The sequence below is a fragment of the Atractosteus spatula genome, chromosome 7 (genome assembly GCF_055471065.1).
Source record: "Atractosteus spatula isolate fAtrSpa1 chromosome 7, fAtrSpa1.hap1, whole genome shotgun sequence".
NCBI lineage: Eukaryota > Metazoa > Chordata > Actinopteri > Semionotiformes > Lepisosteidae > Atractosteus > Atractosteus spatula.
In genome coordinates, this window is record NC_142712.1 from 50074614 (window position 1) to 50099353 (window position 24740).

Sequence of the window (24740 nt, forward strand, 5' to 3'; positions counted from 1 at the left end):
TATTTGTAGCCATAGTAACAGGTGTCTCTGTACCTTCACCTTGAGCGCTTTGAAACCCCTATTCATTGGCCGGCGCGCTCCTTTCATCGCGGACACGCGCTTCTCCAGGGCCGTGTGTTGGAAACTGCCCGGATAACTCAGCTGTTCAGAACCGACTACATTTCAGATCTGTTATGTGGATTTGACTGAGCTTGATAACCCCTCTGTTCCACAGGCTGCGAAAATGAGGACCACCCGCTGAGGATGAGATGAACCCGAGAGCGCTGGAGTTGTCCCATTTTCTTACCAACCTGAGTTTTTTTCTCTTTTTTTTTTTTGGCGCTGGCCTGAAGGGTGCTCCACAGATTGTATGGGGGAGTCGTCGCCAGAATAGTTTTTCTTAAGAAACGAAAAAACGAACAAAAACAAACAACAAAAAAAAACATTTTTATGCATAATTATTAGCCATTAATCGGACGAAGAATCGGGGTGAAAAATGTATTTGTCGAGGAGGAAGAGACTGCAGTGGAACCGGATTGTCTTCATCCTGCTGGGCGTCCTGATCTGTTACGTCTACCAGCTTTCCTTCAAGAGCAGCCCCACAGCCTCAGCCCCCTGGACAGAGCGGTACGCCGGGAGCCCTCCTGGGACAGCAGGTGAGGGAGATGTGGAGGGGGAGAGCGAGCTGGGAGTGGACGACAGGCAGCTTTCGAGCCACACCACAGAGGGCACCGCCTCTGCGACGACCGCCGAGGCCTCCCCGTTGACCAAGACGACGACGACGACCCCCCCCGCCCCCACCACCCTGAACCGGACTAACATCCGGCACTGCATCTACGTGGATCCCGAGCCGCCGAAGCCCACTGCCCCCCCCAGCCCAACGCCCCCGCCCAACGCCACCGCCGCCCCCAGCCCCGTGCCCAACGCCACAGCGCCCCCCCATGGCGGCATGCCGCACCAGAAGGCCGAGTACCCGGAGGACATCTTCTCGGTGGAGCAGAGGCGCCAGGGCTGGGTGTCGCTGCACATCTTCGGGATGGTCTACATGTTCGTGTCCCTGGCCATCGTGTGCGACGAGTTCTTCGTGCCGGCCCTGGGCGTCATCACCGACAAGCTGGAGATCTCGGACGACGTGGCCGGCGCCACCTTCATGGCGGCGGGGGGGTCGGCGCCCGAGCTGTTCACCTCCCTGATCGGGGTCTTCATCTCGCACAGCAACATCGGCATCGGCACCATCGTGGGCTCGGCCGTCTTCAACATCCTCTTCGTCATCGGGATGTGCGCTCTGTTCTCCCGCGAGATCCTGCACCTCACCTGGTGGCCGCTGTTCCGGGACGTCTCCTTCTACATCCTGGACCTCATGATGCTGATCGTCTTCTTCCTGGACAACGCCATCATGTGGTGGGAGAGCATGCTGCTGGTGACGGGGTACTGCTCCTACGTGCTCTTCATGAAGTACAACGTCCAGCTCGAGCACGCCTTCAAGACGCAGCTCAACAAGCACAAGAGCATCGTCAAGGTCATCTCCCTGGAGGAGCCCGAGAAGGTCTGTGCCTCTTGCCGGTGTTCTTGCCCCCCCCCCCTCCGTGAGACCACTAGGCTTTGGCTTTTGTCATTGTGCCGCGTGACTTTGGCGTAAATAGAAGCACGCGAAAAACAGTGGGGTCTCAGTGAATGGGCCTCAAACAGGGAGAGTCCTCAGGGTTTTCGATGCTGCTTAAGCTCCTAATTAGTTAATTGGTCAAAGTCCTGATCAATCTGAACAGATAACATTTTTGTGGTAATGCAAAAGCTGCATTCAGTAATACAGGTCTCGTGAGGTCTGTGCAGTTAATTGATCTGATCGGTTAAATACCTGAGTGCTCAGAGTGTTTTGACAATTAGGAGACGTGGATGAGCTCCAGGGTGTGTTTGATACTGATTTCCTAGCTTTACACAGCATCTCCAACCCTCTGCTCAGAGTGCACTGCTACATTCCTCCCACCATCCAGGGGACAGGGGGAGTTTTCAGAAAACATAAGCACTCTAGTCTGGACTCTGTATGGCTTTCTCTTTACGTCTCTGTCAGTGAGCAGGCAGGCCAGAGCAGGAAGTGAAGAGAGAGAGGAGTTTACGTGCCACATGTACATATACATTGGAATTTGCATTTGCGCTGTTCTCTTTGGACGTGTACGGTACAAAAGACAACACTTTCACACAATGTGCACAGTACATTACAGAACATTAAACACGCAGGACAATAAATCCACAGTAGTCAAGTCAAAAGTGCAGCGCGCAGAGGTGCATTGAATTCTGAGGCATTGGGCAGTTAGCTGTTAATGATGGGCATGTGGGATAGAAACTATTGTGTCAAGATGGCCAGTCTGGCAGCATGGTTCACTGAAGGCTTGTAGATGTTTGTCAATTAGGAAACATCACACACGTGAGGAATCTTTCTCTCCCTCTGTCTCTGGCGTTCCACCTCATAAAGTCACATTGGTGTATAATTCTGTGTCTAATCCTGTTTTCCCCTGACCTTCATTCTCTGCTAGCTCCTGGACTGTGCTAAGCCAGTGAGACGGTGAGAGAAAGTGAGCCAGGATACAGAGAGGAACAGACACTCAATGAGACAGGCACTGAGGCTTTATGATGTAGAGATATTCTTCATACTATATGGATCTGAAAAGGACTGCATTTAAAACATAGTATTTATACAATATATACAATATAACAATTAAATCATCTTCACAGCTTCCAAAAATAGAAAGGGAAGGGATTGCACTCAAGACAATAAACTGGTGATTTGCTACCTGAATATATTGATAATGTGTGAGGAACTGTGAGTCAAGGCAGAGGACAGCAATTTTAGTGCTAGAATTACAATAGAAATATTACAATTATAAATAAATGACATCCATTCATTTCTAGGAGTTATATTATGATCCAGAAACATTTTGGAACTTTAAAACTATGCAAGTATTGTAGGGCACTGACAACAGCTGATCTATCCATACCAAAATATGTTAAATTTGTGAGGATAGTTGTTTCTTCTTTTCTTTTAAGGTTGATAAAATAGAAGTTTGTGAAAGCAGGGAATCTGCAGGTGTCATCCATGGTTTTGCAGCACAAATATTTGGGTTTTGCTCCCTGTAGACACTAGTACAACCTCTTGATGAGCTAATAGAAAACCTCTTTGCATGTTAGGCTTTGATTAAAGGAAGTCATTAAAATAATTTTGATTTCCAGAGTGAGTGCATATGTTTATTTTATTAATTTAACTGCATGTTCTTCCCCTTATTAACTCTCATTAGAGCCGTCAGGTGTTTGGTGACAGATTTCTAATACAGCCGCAGCGAGGTTACCCTGTGGTTACCCAGCAGTTTGAATGGGGTCGAGCTCCCCTCTCACCACTACTGACTGCTTCTCTGCTGCCGCTCAGCTCTGGGGCAGAGTGACCACCTTTCTCTTGGTTTGAAAGGGAAGTCTCTTGTGGGTGCTCAAGTTCTTTTGATCGATTACTGATTCACACTCTTAAACTCAGGAGCGGGTCATTTGGCTTTTTTTAGTAGACCTCTTGTGAGGCTTGACCCTAATGATCAATGATTGGGCGGAGCGGTTGCACTGTGGCTAAGGATCTGTGGCTGGAAGGTTGCTGGTTCAAATCCCATGGCCGCCAGAGGAATCCAACTCTGTTGGGCCCCTGAGCAAGGCCCTTAACCCCAGCTGCTCCAGGGGCAACGTATGAATGGCTAACCCTGTGCTCTGACCCCAAGCTTCTCTCCCTGTCTGTGTGTCTTATGGAGAGCAAGCTGGGGTACGTGAAAAGACAAATTCCTAATGCAAGAAATTGAATATGGCCAATAAAGTGATCTTAAAATGAAGCATTTTTTGTCTGAAGAAATCATGTCTGAGAGGGTGAGAGTTATTCAGACTTCGGATGGAAATATAGTAAATAAGGTTGACACTGGCAGTTAGTTTTATTCAGGTTCAACATGCACAATGCGATCTATAGCTGGAAACATATTAAATTTTAATTCTGTAGTGCTACTAGAAACCTTTCTTTCAAAGAGTATGCTGAATGCAAATGCACAGATTAACAAGACACAGTGGACAAAAAGGACCTGGGACCTTTTACAACTCAAGACACAATCATATAATTTTAGTGTATAGGAAATTTCGGAATTCCCACTATTGCCAAAAACCTTTCTTACATAGATCCCGGCTTTGATGCAAATATGCATCAAACGAATTAGTCAAGTACATCTTTGCCATTGAATTCCAAAGGGCAATCTTTTTGCATTTCTTCCATATAGTATATGATAAAATATAGGACATAACTTCCATGCCCTGGTTATGTCACTGTGTCTAGGAACCAAAGAAGCTGGACAGTGTAGAGGCCTGTCCTTTGCTTCTGACTGGCGGTAGGACAAGCTGTGCAGTGGGGACCACACCGCATTCTGCTTGCAGTACTTAATATGCTGCTGCTTTTGATTGATGCATGCAATTAAAAAACAAATTGGATACAAAAAAGTTTACAGTAACATCAATGCTCGTTAGTCCTTTGAAAACAGGGTAATGAAGCCGTTGGGATTGCTGCTGGCTGTTCTAGCTGGTCTTCCAGACAGCAACAGGTGATCACTGCTTTGGCTCTGTGCTCTAAAGCAAGGTCACTGGATGTCCCCCTCCTGCCTCAAGAGCAATGGGTCTCACTAAGTCGAGTCCGGCATCATTAATTAACCAGCAGTCCTTACTGAACCAGAGCTGATCCCCAGCTCCTAATCCAGCCCACAGGGAGGGGGCTTTCACTTTGTCAGGTGCATCAGCAGGAGAAGTGCAATCTGCAGCACTTAACGGAGTTTAAATGTAATTGAAAGAAAAGCTGATATTGTTCGATGTGGTGAGACCCCCCACAGTGCTAAATCAGTCTTACTAGTGCTGGGTCAGGGGTTTTCATCGAGCTGAGCACACAGGCTTCAGCTGATGAGCAGCCCTGCTGCAGACAGGCAATTACTGCACTCTGGGGTTCACAGACCCCTTCACACCTCCAGACACAGCTCCTCACTGCACTGCAACCCTGCAGCTTCGCTACGCTAACTAATTCTATCACAAAGTAAACCTGCCACCCGAGGAAGTGAGTTGGGCTCCTGATAGCACTTTGGTTAATGCACTACAGACAGTGAAAAGTACTGGGACAGAGAAGGGAAATTTGTCATTTTTGCAGTGTACTATTGACGTGTGTTTCAGATTTAAAAAAAAACAAATGGGGAAAAAGTACTATATTCCAGGTTTTATTTCAGGATATGCTGGTGCATATATGTTAAACCATATTAGAACAAAATATCTGTGTTCGGTTTCCCCAGGTTTTAGGACAGCAAGTATTGGAACCAATTAATTTAATTAAAACTAGAGTAAAAATAGTATTTGGTCACATACCTTTTACATGCAGTGTTACTTCAAGTCTGTGACCCATCAACATCATCACAATCTTATGTTCCTCTAAGATGCTTTTCCAAGCCTTAAATGCAGCCACTTTCAGTTGTTTCTTGTTTGTGGAGTTTTTCTCTTCAATGTGTAAAATGCATGTTCAGTGGAATTCAAATAAGGAGGTTGACTTGGCCAGTTCAAAGGTTTCCACTTCTTCTTCTTCTTCTTTCCGATGAACTCTTGCGGTATTTTTCTGGTCATTGACCCAAGGCGTTTGGAGGCATTTTGTTGGACATGGGCAGTCAAGAGGTTTCTGTACATTTCAGAATCCATTCTGCTGCTGCCATCATCAGCTACTTCTTCAATTCAGACCAGTGAGCCTGTTCCAGAGGCAAACCTGCCCAAGCCGTGACACTGCCTCCACCATGATTCACTGATGAGATGGTGTGCTTAGGATTATCTGCAGTCCCTCTCCTCCACACTGTTGCCTTTCTGTTACTTTGAGAAATCTTCATCTTGTCCGGTCATAAAACGCTTGTTCTAAAACTGTTGCAGCTCATCTGTGTTCTTCTTCGCAATTCTTATCTGGCCATTCTGGGTTTAGTGCTGATGAGAGGTTTGCAATTGCAAAACTAAAACGATGAGGTTCTGCATTAAACTCTGCTGTAAACTAAAAAAAATAATGCAGGCAATGCCCATGTAATTCCCCTGTGGAAGTCTTCTGTGCACAGTCTTCTGTTCATCTGTACAGTGATTTGAGATTCCTTCACCTCTGCAGATGGTTTGCAGTCTTTTTGGCTGTTATTGTAGGGATGTTCCATATTGCTGTTGTAATGCCCAATCACGCTGGTACACAGCAAAAATGACATTTCACTTCACTGTCCCAAACTGTCCTGGAGACTTTGCAAGTGTTTCTCAACAGCGCAAGTGTTTCAAATTTGTCCCGTTTTAATTTCAAATTCCAGAAGAGATTAAACATAATAGTTCTTGTCCTTGGAGCAGCACGGTAGCACAGTGGTTACCATTTCTACCTTGCAACACTGGGATCCTGTGTTCAGTTCTGCACCTGGGATGTTCTTTGTGTGGAGTTGGTATGTTGTCTCCATGTTTGTGTGGGTTTCCTCCCACAGTCCAAAGATATACTTGCAGGTCTTCTGGGAAAACTGGCCCTGGTGTGAGTGTGTGTCTGCCCTGCCTTGGCATGGCATCCCACCCAGGGTGTACCCTGCCTTGTGCCTGATGCTTGCTGGAATAAGCTTTGGCTCCTCCATGACCCTGATTCGGATAAAGTGGTTACAAAAGAGGTGCCTGGTTGTGTTTGCTCCCCTGTTCTTTTAGTCCAGTAACAACATTATTTCTTGTTGACTGAACTGGTATTTGAAACATCTGGTTCACTGGGAGGTCTCAACCACTTGTACACAACCAGCCTGTGCTATTGGCAGAAATGACAAAATATAAAACACATGGAAGTTTCCCATAGGTTGGACACTGTTGTTATTGGGATGTGAATGGGAAAAGGGAGGAGAGGAAGTGGGAAAGGGATAATTAGCCAGAATAAAAATCTATTTTCTCTGTCACAGAATTGTCGAAAGAAAAGACATTTGTCTTTCAGTTTCATATTTAGGAGGAAAATGACAGCCTGACTGTTGTATCCATGCCAACCCTGTTTTAAATACCCACTCAGACAGAACTGGAATACAATGCCAATTAACAGCCACTGTACTGTAGGGCAGGAAAGATAATGGGCTATTGACAGCATGACATTGAATAAAATCACCACGGTCACTGCTCTTGGGAAAGCAATTATAGCACATCATGGTATGAGCTGTTAAAAAACCGTTTAATTAATAGAGAAAAACTTTTGTATTGATCTGGGATTTCTAGCATTTATCTGGCGTACTGTCACCGATGCTGAATGTTTAGTACAGGATCAGAGACAAAAGGAAGAGAGCTGAACTGTGGACTCTTCGTCACACGTGACCTCAGGAAGTCTGAAGTTCAAGACTCATGCGCGAGTAATGTGGAGTTGCATTTTATGAGGTGGGAGACACAGCTGTTTGGGTTCTTTGGGTGCAGTTCTTTGGGTCCAGTGTTTGATTCTGAACTGGGGTACCTTCTGTGTGAAGTGTGCGTGGTCCCCATGCTTCTGAAGACATACTGATTAGATTAATTGGTGTCCCAAAATCCAGACTCCCTCTGCCAGGACTAAGTGGCTTTCTGCTGACAGATAGCTGAGGTATACATGAATTTTAAAAGAAATAGCAACAATAACAACAATCACTGGTTACAATCATCACTGGGCACAGAAATTGTAACCACTGACAAATGTAGGTCTGGAGTAGCAGTGTAATGCAATAGAATATGAAACTCAGGGTAATGTTTTCTCATATTAACTCTTATTAGAGTTATTTGTTCAGTGTAACTCTGGGCTGCAGTGCTGTGTGAAAGACTGGGCCACTGTTTTCTGCTCAGTCTCCCTCACAGCCACACCTGCATTCCTCCTATAATCAGAATCTAATGAGCCTGTCAGCTGCCTGCCTGCGCCGAATTAACATTGTCTGTCAAGGGGCTCTCATTTGCCTTGCATAACAGCCACGAGAGCTTTTGTTAAAGGCAGTGGACTGTTTTTCATTAGTGGACCGAGAGGCCAATCAGTTCTGTAGTGTCCATGAGATGGAGATGGAGTTTCTGCTGCATTTTAACTTCCTGTTGAGAACTTCATTCATGCTGCTTGGGTACTTTCAGGTATGACCTTCAGACTAGTCCAGTCTTACCATGTCCTCAGACAGCTGTGTCTCACACTCAGTTATCTGCAGCAATCAATTAGATACATTATTCTGTCTGTATTGCATGGGGAAACAAGTCCAATTCACATGATTTAAAGTAATCAAATGCATATAGATATTCAGCATATAGATATTTTAATTTAACATCAGACACATGCTTATTTGTCTAACATCTAAAAACAAAAACTAATAAGTAAACATTCCAGTATGTTCTTAAAAGACTCTTAATTTAGTCTGCTCTGTCACATACACCTGTATGAGTAACAGGTCTGGAAGTAAATACTGTTAAGGCTCTTCAGAGTCTCACAGTTTGAGAGGTGTTGGGGACAGACAGGTACAGAGGTGGGGAAACAATGGTGTACCCCAGGATAGCCAACATGACACATACTGTAGTTCTGATGGAAGTGTCTGGGCAGTATGTAGATGATGATTAAGAACAGGAATAAGTAACTTTTTAATAAGTCACCTGTGTGCTGTGGATACCATGCAATGATACTGAAAAGGTGCAATATATTTATCTGAAGAATGGCCTATCCAAATGCCAAAATTCATAGCAGACTTTTAGGTTCATAAGGGTAGCAAACTGTTTTTGTTTTCTTAAGCTCTCTGACAAATTCTGATTTGTCAGGACTGATTGGATGCTTCGTTGTCGTTCACAGAGCAATGGATCACTGAGCAGGGACAATGCCCCACCCCAACACCCACCCCTGCCCCCCGAGGACAAAAACAGACTAAAGGTAGGCATGCTTACCTCTCTACCTGTTCCACAAAACGTTAAACACATGCAGTCACTTTAATTGCATTTCCTTAGTTTTTGTATCAGTGAGCAATAATCTAAAGGTTCCATTGCTCCTTTAATTATAAAGCCTTTTGTGTTTGTGAAGCCTTGGAGCAGACATTGCATGCATTTTGTCATTGAATACCTTGCTAGCAGCTCCACAGTTTTGAACTGATGTACACAGCCCAGTGGGAGTGTTCACTGGCCCACTTCACCTGCACACCAGCAGTACAAGTGACATCCCTTTGCAGGAGCATCTGCATGACTCATCTGCGCTAGTGTCTGCTCTGCTTTGTGCTCAAATGCGGCTGTATTAGCTCTTTGTCAAAGCTGTGTTGGGGATGACAATCTGGGAAGAAAATCTGTCTAGCTGCCAGCACGCATTGATGTACTGAGCCCCCTGATCTTGTGTCCCCACAATTCTGTCCCCCAGCTAAAGCCCACCCTCCAGAGAGGGGGCAGCTCCGCCTCGCTGCACAACAGCACCATGCGCAACACCATCTTCCAGCTGATGATCCACACACTCGACCCCCTGGGAGAAGGTAAGACAAGGCACTGGGGCAGTACGCTGATATACCAACAAGGAGATTGTAATGTTCTAATTCGCCATACACTAGGCAGAACACACATGTGAAATGGCAAAGTGGAGTAATACAGGAGTAGAACTGACTGGCCAAAGCACGGACTATGAGCAGCTCAGTAATCCAGGACAGGCTGTAGCATGATCCAATGTGGGCGTGTCTCTTTATTTCTACTAGGCTTGATGTGTCTGTAAAGGCAAGGGGCTAATTTTCCTGTTCGAGTACTGCTTATTAAATAGTTACAGAAATTGTATAGTATAACACTTAACTTATTTTTAGTGCAAGTTCTTTCTAAATTTATTAGAAAATTTATGAATTAGAATTTATTAATTTATTATTAATTAGATCCAGTTATTTGTGTGATCTCTGCCTGGTTTGATACTGGCTCACCTCTCAGAACAAGGGCATGTTCTACAAACTGTAGTGCAGGCAATAAACGCAGAGGAGAGTGGCATTAGAAGTGCTCTTTTATGAAATACAAAAAAATATATTTTTTCTATAAAAATAAACGTTCTTTCACAATAAACTTCTTACAGTAAGTACACACTCTAACAAGTCATGCATATCTACTATAATACAAAAATTGCCCAGTCAGGGCAATTGGATGCTGGGGCTGGGTTTGCGCAATGAAAGAGTCCCTCCAAGCCCTACCACCTGCTGTTGTCCCTGCTCTGAAACTGCGGTTGTCCAGTCCTCCGCAGGAGCTCCAAGGAACAGGGATTTCCTTTACAGGGCCCACAGTCCTTTCCAGCGCTCCCTCGCCGTGGAGAAGCCCCATTTTGCGATGTCGCACTTCATCCTCCCTCTGAGGTCCGCAAGGATCCTCTCCTCCAGCTCCCTCACTCCCTACTCTGCTTTGTGCCGGATGAGAGTGTTCCTCGCCTTCCACAGTCCTTGTTTTATCAGGGACACAGCAGCCAAAGCAAGTACTGTGTCCCTTTGTCCATCCAGCAGGATGCACTGGTAACTGAGCACCGCTCCCGCTCGCAGGAGTCGAGAAGTGTTGTCCATTCTGCCCCCACACTGCTCTGGTGCAGGAACAGCTCCAGAACACGTGCTCCTGCGTTTCCTCAACGAAACACATGTCCTGGGGGCAATGCGGGTTCCTGGTGAACGTGTGTCTATAGAGGACCTCTCTGGTCACCAGCCTCTGGTGCATTTAGCTTATTGTCCAGTTCTTTTGTCTGCGTCCTTTCCCAGACTTGTCTGGGAACCCACAGCCTCTCTCCGGCGACCAGTTGCCCCCTCACCTCCTTGTACAGGGCCCTGTGGTTGGTGCAGAGCTCTGGCTGTCTCGTGGCCTCGTACCTCCTGCTCCACTTGACAGCGTGGGTGTACCTGTAGGTGTCCTGTCGCTTTTCTGCTACTGGTACTCATGGCTGATTGGCCCCCATAGCGCCCGACAGAGGTTGCAGTAGAAGATGCGGTCGAATTGTAGGGGGAAATGCGGCATGTCTCCCACCCTTCCTCAACCAGCTGACACATGGATGTCTGCTTTCAACACCATCAAAAGTCAAGAAGTCAGGGTGGGACCCTGACATCACAGTCCTGGATAGGGAAGCATGGGACAGCCACACATGTACACTCGCGTACGACGTACAAAACCTCTGTCCTTCCCCTGAGTCCCAGGAGTTAACAATGTCCCTGATAGTTCCCAACTATCCCAGACAAGTTCCCATCTATCCCAGCATGGTCTTCTGGGGCTGACATCTCAAGCAAGACCAACTGCTTGCCTGCTTGGTGCCTGATAAGGGCACTACAAAATCTAGGAAAGTAACAACAAATTGCAGAATGCAGAAAGGATATTTGTTGTTAATTTTCTTCCGGTCGGAACTACTGGTCATACGTTGCCCTAGACAAGGACTTTGAGCCTATTGATTAGTTTTACTGCATCACTGATTAACAGGAAACAGCGACATACTGTAGAGTGTCTGTGTGCAGTGAATAGTCTCTGCTTGTCCACTAGGGTGTGCAATTGGACACTGCTGTAGGCAAAAAATTGGTGTTTTGTCATTAGTAATTACAGGCTAGAGACTATAAGATTAAACTGAAGTGGCAGTCAACTGTAGGACTGCAGAATGTGGTCTAACATGCACACTGTATGTTTCATTTATAAGTCAGTTTAAATCTTTTGAATTGATATCATACACAAGATGGAGTTTGTTACTGGCATAGTTTGTTTCAGACCTTGAAGCTAAAGCTTTTAATTTGAAACCAAGGAAGTGCCAGTGATAGATACTGCACAGTCTAGTCTGCAGCATCCCGAGCCCCAGATATTGACTGTCTGTGCTACAGTCAATCGCAGTTCTGCTCTCCAGCTGCAGGAGGAGAAGAGCCAGTCAAGACCTTTTTGTCTTAATTTTACTGCTGACCCTTGCAAATCCTGGGTAATTTCCAGGAAGAAGTGGGCTATCCCGTTTCTCTGGGAGAGGGGATTGTGTCAAACCATGCTAATTCTGATAGTAATCTCAACACTTCCCAGTCAATACAATTCTAAATGTCAAATTTAACTGTTCAAACGTATAATTTATAATGCTAATATATAATACATACAGAACTATATGCTCTAATCAATTCAATGGTGCTCTCAATTAGAAACTTCCGTATTTTTATTAGGCTTAAAATGTTTTTAAATATTTAAGATTTCAGACTGAATTTACATTGATTCCACACACTAGACTCACCCCATCAGTCTACGTGTTAGATGATCCCATCTTGATCTGATCTGTACAATGCAAAGGAGCAGTAATACACCTAGAACATATAGGGTACTTGCAAGTTATACTGTATGTGGTATAACATATTATACCATGTTTTCCAGTGTGTGCCCATCTTTTAAAATACAAACACAATGCATTAAATCTATGTCATATTAGAGTCCCTTTGCCCTTCCTCCGGTAAAAAGGATTAGCAAAGTGTGCTTCCAAATGAGTTAAGAGGAGATTGGTACTAAGCAGATAAATAGCTCTATGTATATCAATCATCACATTAATTCACCATGGCCTGCAAGTTGGGAGGTGAGCAGGTCTGAGCACAATGTTCTTCTATGTAAGGCTCTGAACTAGGTCTCTCTGGCTCATTAGTCAGAGTTTACCAAGGGACTGGTTTAAAGTTTTATACCAAACAAATTAGATTGTAAGATATCGATTTTGAAGATCATCCTAACTGCATAAAAAGCGTTACTGTAGCTTAATCTTTATCTTAAAAGCGTAACCAGTCCAACTGACAAACTTCCCAGGTCACAAGCAACAGACCCGTTTAGGTGTGTTGTGGCTACTACCCCAGGAGAGCGAGGAAGGAATCACTTGCTGTGAATGAGACAAGAGTTCCCATGAGGATACAGGCCCTACCAAACAACCACATCGGATGTATCTGTGTGTTCCTTGAGTCCTGCCTTTCCAGTCATGTGTGACATTTGTGTGGGTGGGAAAATTTCTATCCAAGTGATCCAAATGGCCCTTTTAGCCTATAAAAAGAGCTGGTAGGTTCCTGCAATCACCAGATCTCCCCTGTTTTCCACCTGATCTCTGGCTTCTGCTGGATTAAGAGTCTTGAGCCCCAGAGTTCAGGTGTGGTGTTATGGCCTGGTGGGGCTGTGGCTCTGTAGGGGGCTTTCTTTGCTGGCTATGGGGACAGCCTGTGGTACACGAAACAGTTCTGCATGGCCCCTCTCCATCACAGCACAACCCAATGGGCTGACTTCATGTGGCTCACTAAGGACCCTTGCTGTCCTATGAGAGGAGCACCTACACAAGCTGGCCATGGCCAACAAAGACAGGCTGATGACCTGCTGTGACATCCCATCCCTGCATCAGTGTGGGAGTGACCTTCAGCCTGTCCTCAACCCTCACCCTTGTGGCCTGGGTACAGTGCTGCTGGCTCCTGCTACTTAATCAGCTTTCTGTAGCTCTAATACATGCTGGATAAGAGCCAGAGAGCGCAAGCCCAATCTCTTTAGCTCACCAGGGAATGTGGTTCTCTCATAACAACCATTCCCAGCATTTGCAAAATGACATAGATCCCATGGGATGATATAAAACTGGTACAAGCCAACTAAATGTGCTGGAAATCCTTTAGCGCATGATGCTTCTCAAAAACAACATTCTGGACTTCTGTTATTTGGCTCAGCTAAGGTGTAATACTTAATATTAACACATTCATTTAATTGGAGCTTCTAATAAAGTTGTTATCAGCCCTTAAACAATTGTAGTGAGTTCAATTTCACTTTTTGATTTTACAGAGAAAGTAAAATACATGACCGTTTGGCAGCTGAGAAAGAAAAAGTTCTAATTAAAAAATGATTAGCACTATTAAGCGTTTAATTATTCAGTTCTGGCTGAGCTGAGCCTGGGAGGTGTCTGGCCTCAGCTCCCCTGTCCTGTCCTGCTGACTGTGCCTGTGTTCATTGCCCCATAGAGTCCATCTTTAACAGAGAGGTAAAGCTCTCGGAGGGCAAGAGCAGAGCAGGTAAGAAATGGGGGAGCAGCTCAATGCCCCCTCTCCCTGCCATCGCCTGTTGTGCTGTAACTTAAGCCTCCTTCATCCCCCTGTGCCTTTCTGTCACTGAAAAAATCACCTTCTAAAACATGTGGTGCATGTGTGTTAATGTGTGCGTTTGCAACCTTATACTGTACCTGTTCTTTGCACGCTAGCTCAGCCTTTAAATATTGTTTCTTGTCCGCCTGTGGCATTTTAAAAATACAGTGTCAGCCTTACTCTTCCCTTTCTGAATGACTCTTTGTCCATTAGAGACTGCCTTGAGTGGGGATGTAAAGCCCAGCTGTTCAGTACAGGGGACAGGTAAGACGAGCATGGCCAGTCCCAGTGTCTGGGGCTCGGTAGACTGAGTCCCTGGGTTCTGGCTCTGTGAAGAGCATCTGTAACTTTTCCAGGGAAGAGGGCACTTAGGCACCTATACCAATGCCCTGGAATCTCTTCTTGTCCTGACATTGTAAGATGAGCAGCCTTGACAAACAGATTGTACATGTGCCTCCATGTGCCATGTACACATTGGTGTCTTGTAGCTTGGCTTGTGGCATGGAGGTCTTACTGTGAGCAATGAAGTAACATAGTAAAATTGTACTTTTTTTCAGAGTTTTTCATTTAGCACTATAGGGCTCTTTAGATATAAAGTACTCTTTAAAGTACTCCACTGTCTTATTCATTGATCATTTGTGCCATATTACTATGATTTTAGTCATTCTTTAACGGCGCATGGCTGGATTTCCCTGTGGGTCAGGAGATCCTGAGGGCAGAGATTCAGGTCATGTAGGAGACACCTGACAGGATGGAAATGTCCTGAGCACGTGACCTGCTAAATATGTCGAACTAAACTATTTTGTGTCTGGACAAGAGACATCCAGAGTTACATTATGCCATATTTTTAATTACTTTTTCATTTTAGAACTGTCCATTGGATTGTCCTTCTCTAGTTTGTGTAAAACAAATTGGCACATACTGTGGCAGCTGAAACACACATTCCTTACTCATTTGCATGGACACACTGTAACGTATGGGCAGCCGCTGTCTATGTTGTGCTGAGCTGTGAATATCTCTGCTGCAGGTCAGGCAAGGAGAGACTGCAAGCCCTTGACACAGATCTCGACCACATTTACTTCTTCTTATTTGCAGCAAAGTTTAAGGACAAGGCTGAGATCATGAACAACATGGCCAGGGGGAAGGTAGAGAGCAAAGGACAAGCAAAATCCGAAGGTGAGCTGGATGAGCTCCACAGCTCACTGGGGCCCCACACTTGACCCTCCTGTTGTGTTTGTTTTCCGATGTGAGTTTTCTCCCCCTGCTGTTGCGCTGTGTCGTTCCGTTGTCCAGTGTCGTCCAGTGCTTCTTTTTTCCTCTTGGTGCAACACTGTTAACGTTGATCATTCTGCTCCGTCTTTGGAGAAGGCTGCCTGTGCTTGTGTCTGCCTCCGGTTTGCAGGCATGATGCCTCATCTTGTCTGCAGTAAACCAGTGTCTTCAACTGCAGGTTTTTGTCAGCAAAGCAGGTTCCCTGTAAGGTAAAATGCAACCAACACCCACATGGGTAGTGTGCCACAGTAGGCAACCACTGTGTTTTGAATCCAACGCGAGCTATCTAATATTTTGTGCACGAATTGCAGTATTATGATGCACAGGCATAACCCTGAGCTCTGCTTTAATCCTGCAGTCTTGCACCATGTGATTTGTAATTTACAAACTCTGCCTTATGGATGAAAATACCACTGAATATGCCTGTGATATTGCTGCAACCTTCAGGTGAATACAAATGTAATCCCACTTCACTCACTTTTTCTCTTCATTTTCTAAGAGCAGGTATTTCATATGAATATTAATATCTTTCATATGATCTTTTCTGCAGTTGCCCTATTCCTCTAACCTTTACAACTCTATTAGCTGTTTCCTTCCATCACAGATACTGTAGGACCCCAGAAAGAAGGATACCTTTAAATCATTTGTCTAGATTGAACATTTTTTCTCATTATAGACATATATTTCAGTTACATTTTTATATTTCAGTTACATTACACATTTCACATATCAAACACATAACTTAATTTTAAAATACTCTCTGTAATTAGAAAAGTCAGTTTATTCTGAATGGGAGAATGAATGTTTCCTAAATCCTGTTTTCTTTAGAGATTCTAAAAACTCCTCAATGAGAAAAAATCTGAGACAAGTGATTTAATGATCATAGGAACCGCTGTGACTGTAGAATCCATAAAGAGAACACAAAGAAAACTCACATTGGAAATGAAAACATCCACAGAAGGACATTTCTGGTCCAGATATTGGAATATAAACTTGTAGTTTTGGCAATAGCTAGACAGAAATCACGTCAAAATCACTGGAGGAAAATTGTAACTGCCAATATCTCTACTCACCATAGGTAATAAAATCCTAACATTTGACAGAATTCAAAAACATTGTGTCACAGTCATGTTAATCAAGAAAGTTAAAGGAGATGAGCCTGTGACAACCAGAGAAAATTTCCTGTGCTCTACAGTTGGTTACAGGACTTCAGATGAATGCAGTAGAATACAGATTTAGATGTTAATGAGATACTTCAGTTTCTCAGGCAATTTACTCTGTGCCTCTTGTGCATTCTTAAATTGGATTGACATTGGGGCTTTAACAGCTATTTCCTCAAAGGTAATCATTGATTCATTTATATGCGTACAAGCCTGTATACTCTATAATGCACTAAAACAGACTTAGATCAGGATATAAAATAAAAAAAACACATATATAAATGTTTGGTATAACCTGTTATGTGTATACAGATATGTATTAGGATAAGTCGCACTGCAGCGTCGCATGTTTGTAGAATCCTGATTTTAGAGGAGAGCTTGGTGTAGAATAATTGATCTTTCACATGAAGCTGTTCAATCTATCCATTTTCTAACCGCTTCTTCCAATTCAGGGTCAGGTGGAGTTGAAGCCTATCCCGGTAAGAAATGGGCGCAAGGCAGGGTACACCCTGGATGGGACACCAGTCTGTCGCAGGGCAAAATGTATCTGTTAAAAGATGTAAAATCATGTTTTTACCTAAGAAAGAATCCTCTCTTAAATCACTGAAACAAGAAGTTATTTACAATTATACTCGAAAATGGGAGAGTTCCATTAATATGTTACACTTTGTGCTTGTGTGTATTTGCAAGACCAGGTATTGCAGGCACTGTGCTTCCACACCCAGTGTATTACAGTTCTCCAGCTGTTCCCTCAGTGTTGACAAATGCAGTGTCATAAAGTGCCGCAAAGGAAATTGTCTCATAAAAACACAAAAATAATGAAACAAGTGGGTTTTTTGAAGACTCAAGCACAGAAATTAGTACTGGACTGAAATTATGCTAACAGTGTTTAAAAAAATCATTTCTTCCAATTTCTGTGTCACAATAACAGAATTACAAATCAAATCAATGTTATGTACAAAGAAATGAATATTGGTGATCCTTTGTCTGGTCTTCACAGAGTGTTACAGATTTATCTTTTGCAGCTGGGAGAATGTTAACCATTTTGTCCACTTGTGTCCTGACGTTATTGTAGTCATTATTATTCGAATGAGGTTGCTTAGACAAAGCCCAAGGCAAATAGTGTAAAGAAGGAGGCATAATCTACAGCAAAGAGCTCATGCACTTGCTGCTTAGTTGTCACTGTTGTCACCCCCATCTCACTGCTCCTGAAGGCCACAGACCAGCCAGCAATTAGCATGACAGCCTGATCAATTCTTTGATTGAGCAGCCTTCCTCCTACCTCAGAGCTGTGCCCAGAAAGAGACACAAGAGGAGAACAAGTATGTACTCATGGCCCAGCTGTCACTCGTTATCAGCAAGAAAAAAACTGAGACTGATTTGTTTATCAGTACAAATAAACCTTTGGTGCTGAAAGGAAACTTAAAATCTAGTGGTAACGGTTAGAATATGTACTGTACTTCTGGATTGTAAGACAGAAACACAATTTCTAGATGAGAAAATGTTGCAGCTGTATGTCTTGCACATGACAGCCTGGACTCTATTCCTGTGCCCTGGGGTTTTCAGCGCTGGTTCCAGGGCACGGGCCCTCTGTCACAATATGGATGAGGTCAATGATGCTCTCTGTTCTGTCTGACAATATTTTGAGCTAAGATCATGCAGGAACACAAATGTCTTCCTGGATGTGAAAGTGCTTTGATTTTCAGGTGTTATGTAATGCAAAGGGAGAGCAGGCCTATGAAAACCGTGTAGTTTAACCCTTCTCTTCACCTTTCTCTTGACCTGAGCCTGTTCGTGCCTGTGTGCTGGGCTTTGGGCACCAATCTACATGCTGGTCTGTCTTTGCAATGGAGACAAGCCCTTCCAGTCTATAACAATGAAGTGCTTCTCACAGATAGGAGGCATGATATGCAAAGGCAGCGCAGGTGAGCAGTGTGGGCTGGATGTACATGCACGGGTCGTGAGCAGCTCCCAAGCCATTACCGCGCCAGCTGTGGAGGGCTTGTATTCAGGGGGAAGGAGCTGGGACAGCTCCAAGAGCTGCCCTTTTGTTTCCTCTCTAAAGATCCCCTTTTTCCATTGTGTTCCTTTTGTTTGCACACAGGAGCCCTCCGTACACGTTAGCTGACATAATGTTCTTTTTTTTAAGTAATGAATTACAAATGATTCATGGAACAGGCTCCTGATTGAAAACCGCTGTTTCCCAAATACTATAGCCCACCTGCTGGGTGTGAGATCTTGTGACCTCTTGATACCAGCTGTTTCCAAAGAGACAAGGGGCTCACAGCTCAGACTCGGGATGGAGAGTTCCACGCAGGCTTCATCCTAAAGCTAAAGAGAACAAACAAATTTAATTACAGAAGCAGCAGAAGAAGTACAAAATGTAAGCTCTTGCTTTAAGGATAAAGGATCTTTCATTCTGCATACCTGTTTCAGAGACGTGGATTTTAAAATGAAAAGCAGAGGGGACCTGTATTGCAGTACTTCACAGCAGGATATGTCTGCTTTGCAGGGTGGACACACGGACACTTTTAACATGTACATTCCTCTGCTTTTCTTCTTCCTTCCTGTTGGCGGATAGACACTAACCTCCCCAACGCGGTCAATGTCCAGGTGACGCCCCCTGCAGAGCCATCCACATCACAGCCAGCCCCCAAGGAGGAGGAGAAGACAGAGCAGACCGAGGGCCAGAAGGTGCGATACAGCTCAGGGGAGCTCCTGTAACAGAGCCAGGTCACTGACCCAGTCAACCCAGCTGGCGACACAACTCTCTCTTTTTGGTGCAGTTTAGTTAAGAACTAAATAAAGAAATGTTAATGTAGAGTTGGTGCAGTGTGGTATTTTAATTCAAAGGCCTCTTGCACAGTTGTGTTTAGTCAGTAAAACTACAAGCTCATAAAGCCTCTCCTTTGACTCAGAACATACACAATAAATGAAATATAGGACATATTAAGCCCACAAGTACACCATCCTGTTGGTTCGCCTCAGAGACTAGAATGAATAGCTAATTATGTGCAGTGCTCAGAAGAGCTGAGGCACACATCATGCTGCTTATTTAACTAAGCTCACAGTTGCTTATTTACTTAAAGTCCTCTCTCACACCTCTGTCTCTCTCTTCCTCATGTCTCTCTCGCTCTTTCCTGTCTCCACCCAACAGCCAGAGGATGCGGCAGGCTCGGGTGGCTCAGGCAGCAGTGAAGATGACAGCGACGACAGCGACGATGACAGCGATGAGGACAGCGAGGATGAAGAGGAAGATGAGGAGGAGGATGAGATCGAAGAACCTCTGTCCCTGGAATGGCCAGAGACACGACGCAAACAGGCAACCTACCTCTTCCTGCTGCCCATCGTTTTCCCTCTTTGGCTCACTGTGCCAGATGTGCGCAACCCGGTAAGCAAAGCTAGCAGGGTCATGAGTAGGCACAGAGGACCAGAGGGGTCATGGGTGGGCACAGAGGACCAGCAGGGTCATGAGTGGGCACACAGGACCAGAGGGGTCATGGGTGAGCACAGAGGACCAGCAGGGTCATGAGTGAGCACAGAGGACCAGTGGGGTCATGAGTGAGCACAGAGGACCAGTGGGGTCATGAGTGAGCACAGAGGACCAGTGGGGTCATGAGTGGGCACAGAGGACCAGAGGGGTCATGAGTGGGCACAGAGGACCAGCAGGGTCATGAGTGGACACAGAGGACCAGCAGGGTCATGAGTGGGCACAGAGGACCGGAGGGGTCATGAGTGGGCACAGAGGACCAGCAGGGTCATGAGTGGGCACAGAGGACCAGCAGGGTCATGGGTGAGCACAGACTGGCAGACCTGCTTCCAGGGCACAAGAGACCAGGCAGTCTTTTAAAGATAGATATGGGCATCAGGTACTTCAATCAGCAAATTAATAATGATGTACCTAAAATGGAGCTTGACATTGAGCTTGAAACCTTATTGTTATATTCTCTAGAGAGAGAGCACAACAAGTTTGTATGGATTTGAAAATTAAATTGTTTACTTTTTCTGTTCACAGGCATCAAAGAAGTTCTTTGTAATAACTTTCCTGGGCTCCATCATCTGGATTGCAGTTTTCTCCTATCTGATGGTGTGGTGGGCTCACCAGGTGTGTGCATGCTCCTAGCACAGCTTTACCTTTGACAGCACTTAGCACTGGGGCTGGTCTATAGGACAGGAGGGCAAGGTGCAGTGCATTCATGTTCTGGCAGCAGCCACCAAGCCCACAGCACAGTGAGCCGGCTGTCCTGCGTGTAGCAGCACACTGGCCACGCCATGTTCCTAATACTTTCAGAGTCCACTTCGTTCATCTAGCTGTTTCTATAATGACAGTAATCTGCTTGTGATACACAAAACCTATTATAAAGAAACTACGGTTCTTCCAAAACTTTTCGCCTTTCAAGACACACGCATGGATCATCTCTTTAGGGTTGTGTGCCCTGGCTCCTTTCAAGTGGTGCTTTCTTTGCTTACGGTTGCTTGCAAAAATGGCAGAAAATGGCAACTCAACTAGAGTTTTCTGTTAGAACAAATTACAATTGTTTGGTAGCATTTTTGTTTGCCTTGTCTGGTTTTACTCAGTGGATGTAAACTTAAAGGGCATTTATCTTATGTTGTTGGAAGGGTAGGGGAGAAACAAGCCAAGGAGAAATACAGAAACCAAGCCATTTTTCCTCGTTTTCTCTCTTGAGAGTAAACGTGATCATTTTGGATTCATAATTCAATGGAAACTCAAGTTTAACATTTAGCCTTCACCACAGTCCCACACAAGAGTCCTGGTACACTCTCTGTTGGCTTACCTAGATGCTTAGGTAGAACAAAGCAGCTCCTAAGATCACAGGCTTTAGACCACATTTCAATCGACTCATTTGTAACGCAGCTGAAGAAACAATGAGCTTCTGCTCCCTGCAGATTTCTACCGTACAGAGGGAAATGTGTACTGCACTCACAGTGCGGGGAGTGTTGAAAAACAGTTGTATGTGTGCGTTTGCCCAGGTGGGGGAGACCATTGGCATCTCGGAGGAAATAATGGGGCTGACAATCCTGGCGGCAGGCACGTCCATCCCTGACCTCATCACCAGTGTCATTGTGGCGAGAAAGGGGCTGGGGGACATGGCTGTGTCCAGCTCTGTGGGCAGCAACATTTTCGACATCACTGTGGGGTGAGTGAAAAAGGACCAGACGGCCCACCACTGTCACGGGTGACCATATGGCTGTGCCTGAGGGGGTGAGTGAGGCCACAACTAACCATGTTGCAGTCCTTCCAGCAACCCAGAAATCTTTGAAGAAACCCAGCCCCTCAATTCACTCCTTTAGTCCCTCTCTCACAGTAGCACCATCGAATGTAACTGAGGTCTAGTTCCTTGTCCTGGTGGAATCACATGGGAATACTGTTTTGCCACAAAGGAAATCAGACACGTGTATCTGTTCCAGGCCCATGTGCCTGTGTGTTTCAAAACAAAAAGTAAATCATGTAACACTTGCTTCACAGAGAATGGCTCACAAACTAATTTTAAAGCTTCATTCACCTGATTCAGACAGTAGGCTTTCAGGTGTACAAAGCTGTTTAGGCCTATAAAAAAAACTTTTTCCATACTGGAAAAAAATCATCTATTTCTTCCATGTGGGGCTGAAGACCATGATTTTACTCATCGTGGCACCTAGTTCTCAGATAAACTGGGCAGAAGCGTGTCTATGCGGTTGTTGAAGTTTGACAGGCGCTGTGCTCTTTCTCCCCTGCAGTCTCCCAGTGCCCTGGCTGATGTACACTGTGTTTAACGGAATGGTGCCAGTACAGGTCAGCAGTAACGGGCTCTTCTGTGCCATTGTGCTCCTCTTCCTCATGCTGCTCTTCGTCATCATCTCCATCGCTGTCTGCAAGTGGAGGATGAACAAGCTGCTGGGCTGCACCATGTTCGGCCTCTATTTCCTGTTCCTGGTGGTCAGTGTCATGCTGGAGGACCGTATTATCATCTGTCCTGTGTCCATCTGAGGACTTCAACACACGCACGAACTCAGATATGCACTGCCCACGATCATTTTCACGGAAGCCACTCTCTCCCCCAGATGCGCATTTACACACCTTCATAGAAACCCCTCCAAAGCCACTGTTCATGGGGGAAAAAAACATTCACTTTCCAGCTGTCCGAAAACAAACTTGCTGTCCATCTAAACCCATGCCCTCAAACATGTTTCTCCCAAAATACTATCATCTAAGAATGAACTGCAGTCTCTTTTTCACAAAACAGATCTATCCAAAGCACAGTTCAGGAATTGAACTCCCAGTTCCAATCCTAATCCATGGACCTCTGGAACGATATCCCATCATTCATTTGAGTTCTCTTTATAGCAATGCAAGTCATCAACTGGTGGAGAACAAAGGCTATGCGACCTTTTTAAGTGGTGGTATTGGTTGCCAAAGAAAGCTGATGGCAACCGCTGTATGTAGAGTACACACACATTTGGACTCATCTAGCTATGCGGGTGGCGAATGTTTTCAGGGTGTCAAAGATTGAGTTATGGAGGTGAATTGGTGCTCCTATAATTCACAACATAAAGGTCAAACAGTCTCTCTGGTGTTCCATTTCACACCCCATCTAAAAAGCTTCATTAGGAAGTGGGACTTATCACTAATGTAACTGAATAGTTTTTCAACACTCTAAAGCAGTTAATAACTTAATTGGCTTGTTCACACCGCCCACTTTAGCATAGTTAAAATGCAGCAAAGGGTCTTTTTGGGGAAAAGCTGGGGTGAGTTCTGGCCAAGCACAATGAGTTTTAGTGTAAGTAATCCTCAGAGGGGGCCGAGATCACTGTAGGATTTGCCTGTAATAATGGTTTCAAGGCTTGGTGTGAATGGGGTATAACAATGATAATGATGAGGTCAGTCAATATTAACAAGGCAAAAGTCACCTATAAGCCCGGCTCTTTTTCCTCACTTTCAGTTTTTAGAGTTATATAGTGTGCAGAGGAACTGAGCTTCACCAGTCAGTAGTATAATGTACACCTGCTCCCGACTAACCCCTCTCATGAAAGTGAAAGTGACGTACTACCTTACATTCTGTTTCACAAAACATTTTTATTTTTGATTTTCTCCACCTGCTGTATGCAAAATGACCCAGTGAGGATAGTCCCTTGGCGAAGGGTTAGTTTATGTACGTTTCTTATTTAAAATGATTTTTTAGAAACAAATGTTTGGGAATTCAGTTTCAGAAATGCGACGAGATTTTATCAAAAAAACGTTTTTGTCCAGAGAGTAAACTAAAAACTGTATCGTATTCAAATTAAATTAAACCTTGACAGGCAATGTATTGGAAAGAAAAATACTGATAATGGGCAGTATTTTTTGGGCACACAATTTGCACATCCTGTTTGTGTTTTAGACTGGTACACACCTTGGAAAATCCTCAGGGGACAAGTTTCAGTACGTTCTGCAGATGTCTAATCATTTAATGCTAACTAACTCTTAAATCTCTCAAACACTCAAAACCAAGCACAGCAGACATTCATCAGCATGCATCCATGCAGGAGTCTTGCACAGAGAAAAATAGTTGTGTTTAAAATTAAAGTGCACATCATAAAATAAAAAGATGTCAATCTTACAAAAATAAAATAACTCACAATGTTTAGTATAGATAATTCAAAAGTATTTTTTGGTGCATTAACTATTTGAGAGTATTTTCAGTCCTGAGTAAATTCAGAGTAACTTGTACTCCTGCAGGTATGAACGTCTTTAAAAGGTGCATTAAAGAAAAGGGGTTCACTTCAAATGAATTCACTCAGATGAATTAAAAGGCAGTATTTTGTCCCAGAAAGTAATGCTCATATACCTACAATCCACAACACACTGCCAACATCATACAATCATGTTTTGACATAAAAAAGGAAGAGGAAATAGAGCCTGAGAATCTAAGATCTAATAATTCAGTACAAGGTTAAAAAAAGAGAAGCATGCACTCAAACTGTATGCTATTGTTCTCTCCATCCTATTTTAAATGCCTGAATAGGATGATTTTTGGTGCACATGTGAATACTTTAAACGTACAGTATTGCCATGTTCATGTTGGAAAGTCAAACAGTATGGTATTCTGGAAACGCTGATTTATTGCCATACGTGTGTGCTTTGGGGGAGAAATTATGAAGTGTTTTGATGTAATAAAAATACAGTACTGTACAGTATATACATGTATTTGCAGCATTGGAAATTGCTGTACCATGTTAATCAGAATACTAGAATGAAAGGCTATAC

General features: G+C 44.3%; 1 protein-coding gene across 1 annotated transcript; it reads left to right on the forward strand.

Moving 5' to 3' along the window:
* Window positions 1-301: 301 nt before the first annotated feature.
* slc24a1 (solute carrier family 24 member 1) lies at window positions 302-24345 on the forward strand. Its single transcript, XM_088921326.1, has 10 exons — window positions 302-1525; window positions 8828-8905; window positions 9380-9488; window positions 13944-13994; window positions 15159-15239; window positions 19077-19189; window positions 19653-19886; window positions 20511-20600; window positions 21488-21654; window positions 22235-24345. Exons 1-10 carry the CDS (start codon window positions 476-478, stop codon window positions 22482-22484), a joined length of 2223 nt encoding a protein of 740 aa, XP_088777452.1. The 5' UTR covers window positions 302-475; the 3' UTR covers window positions 22485-24345.
* Window positions 24346-24740: the final 395 nt, after the last annotated feature.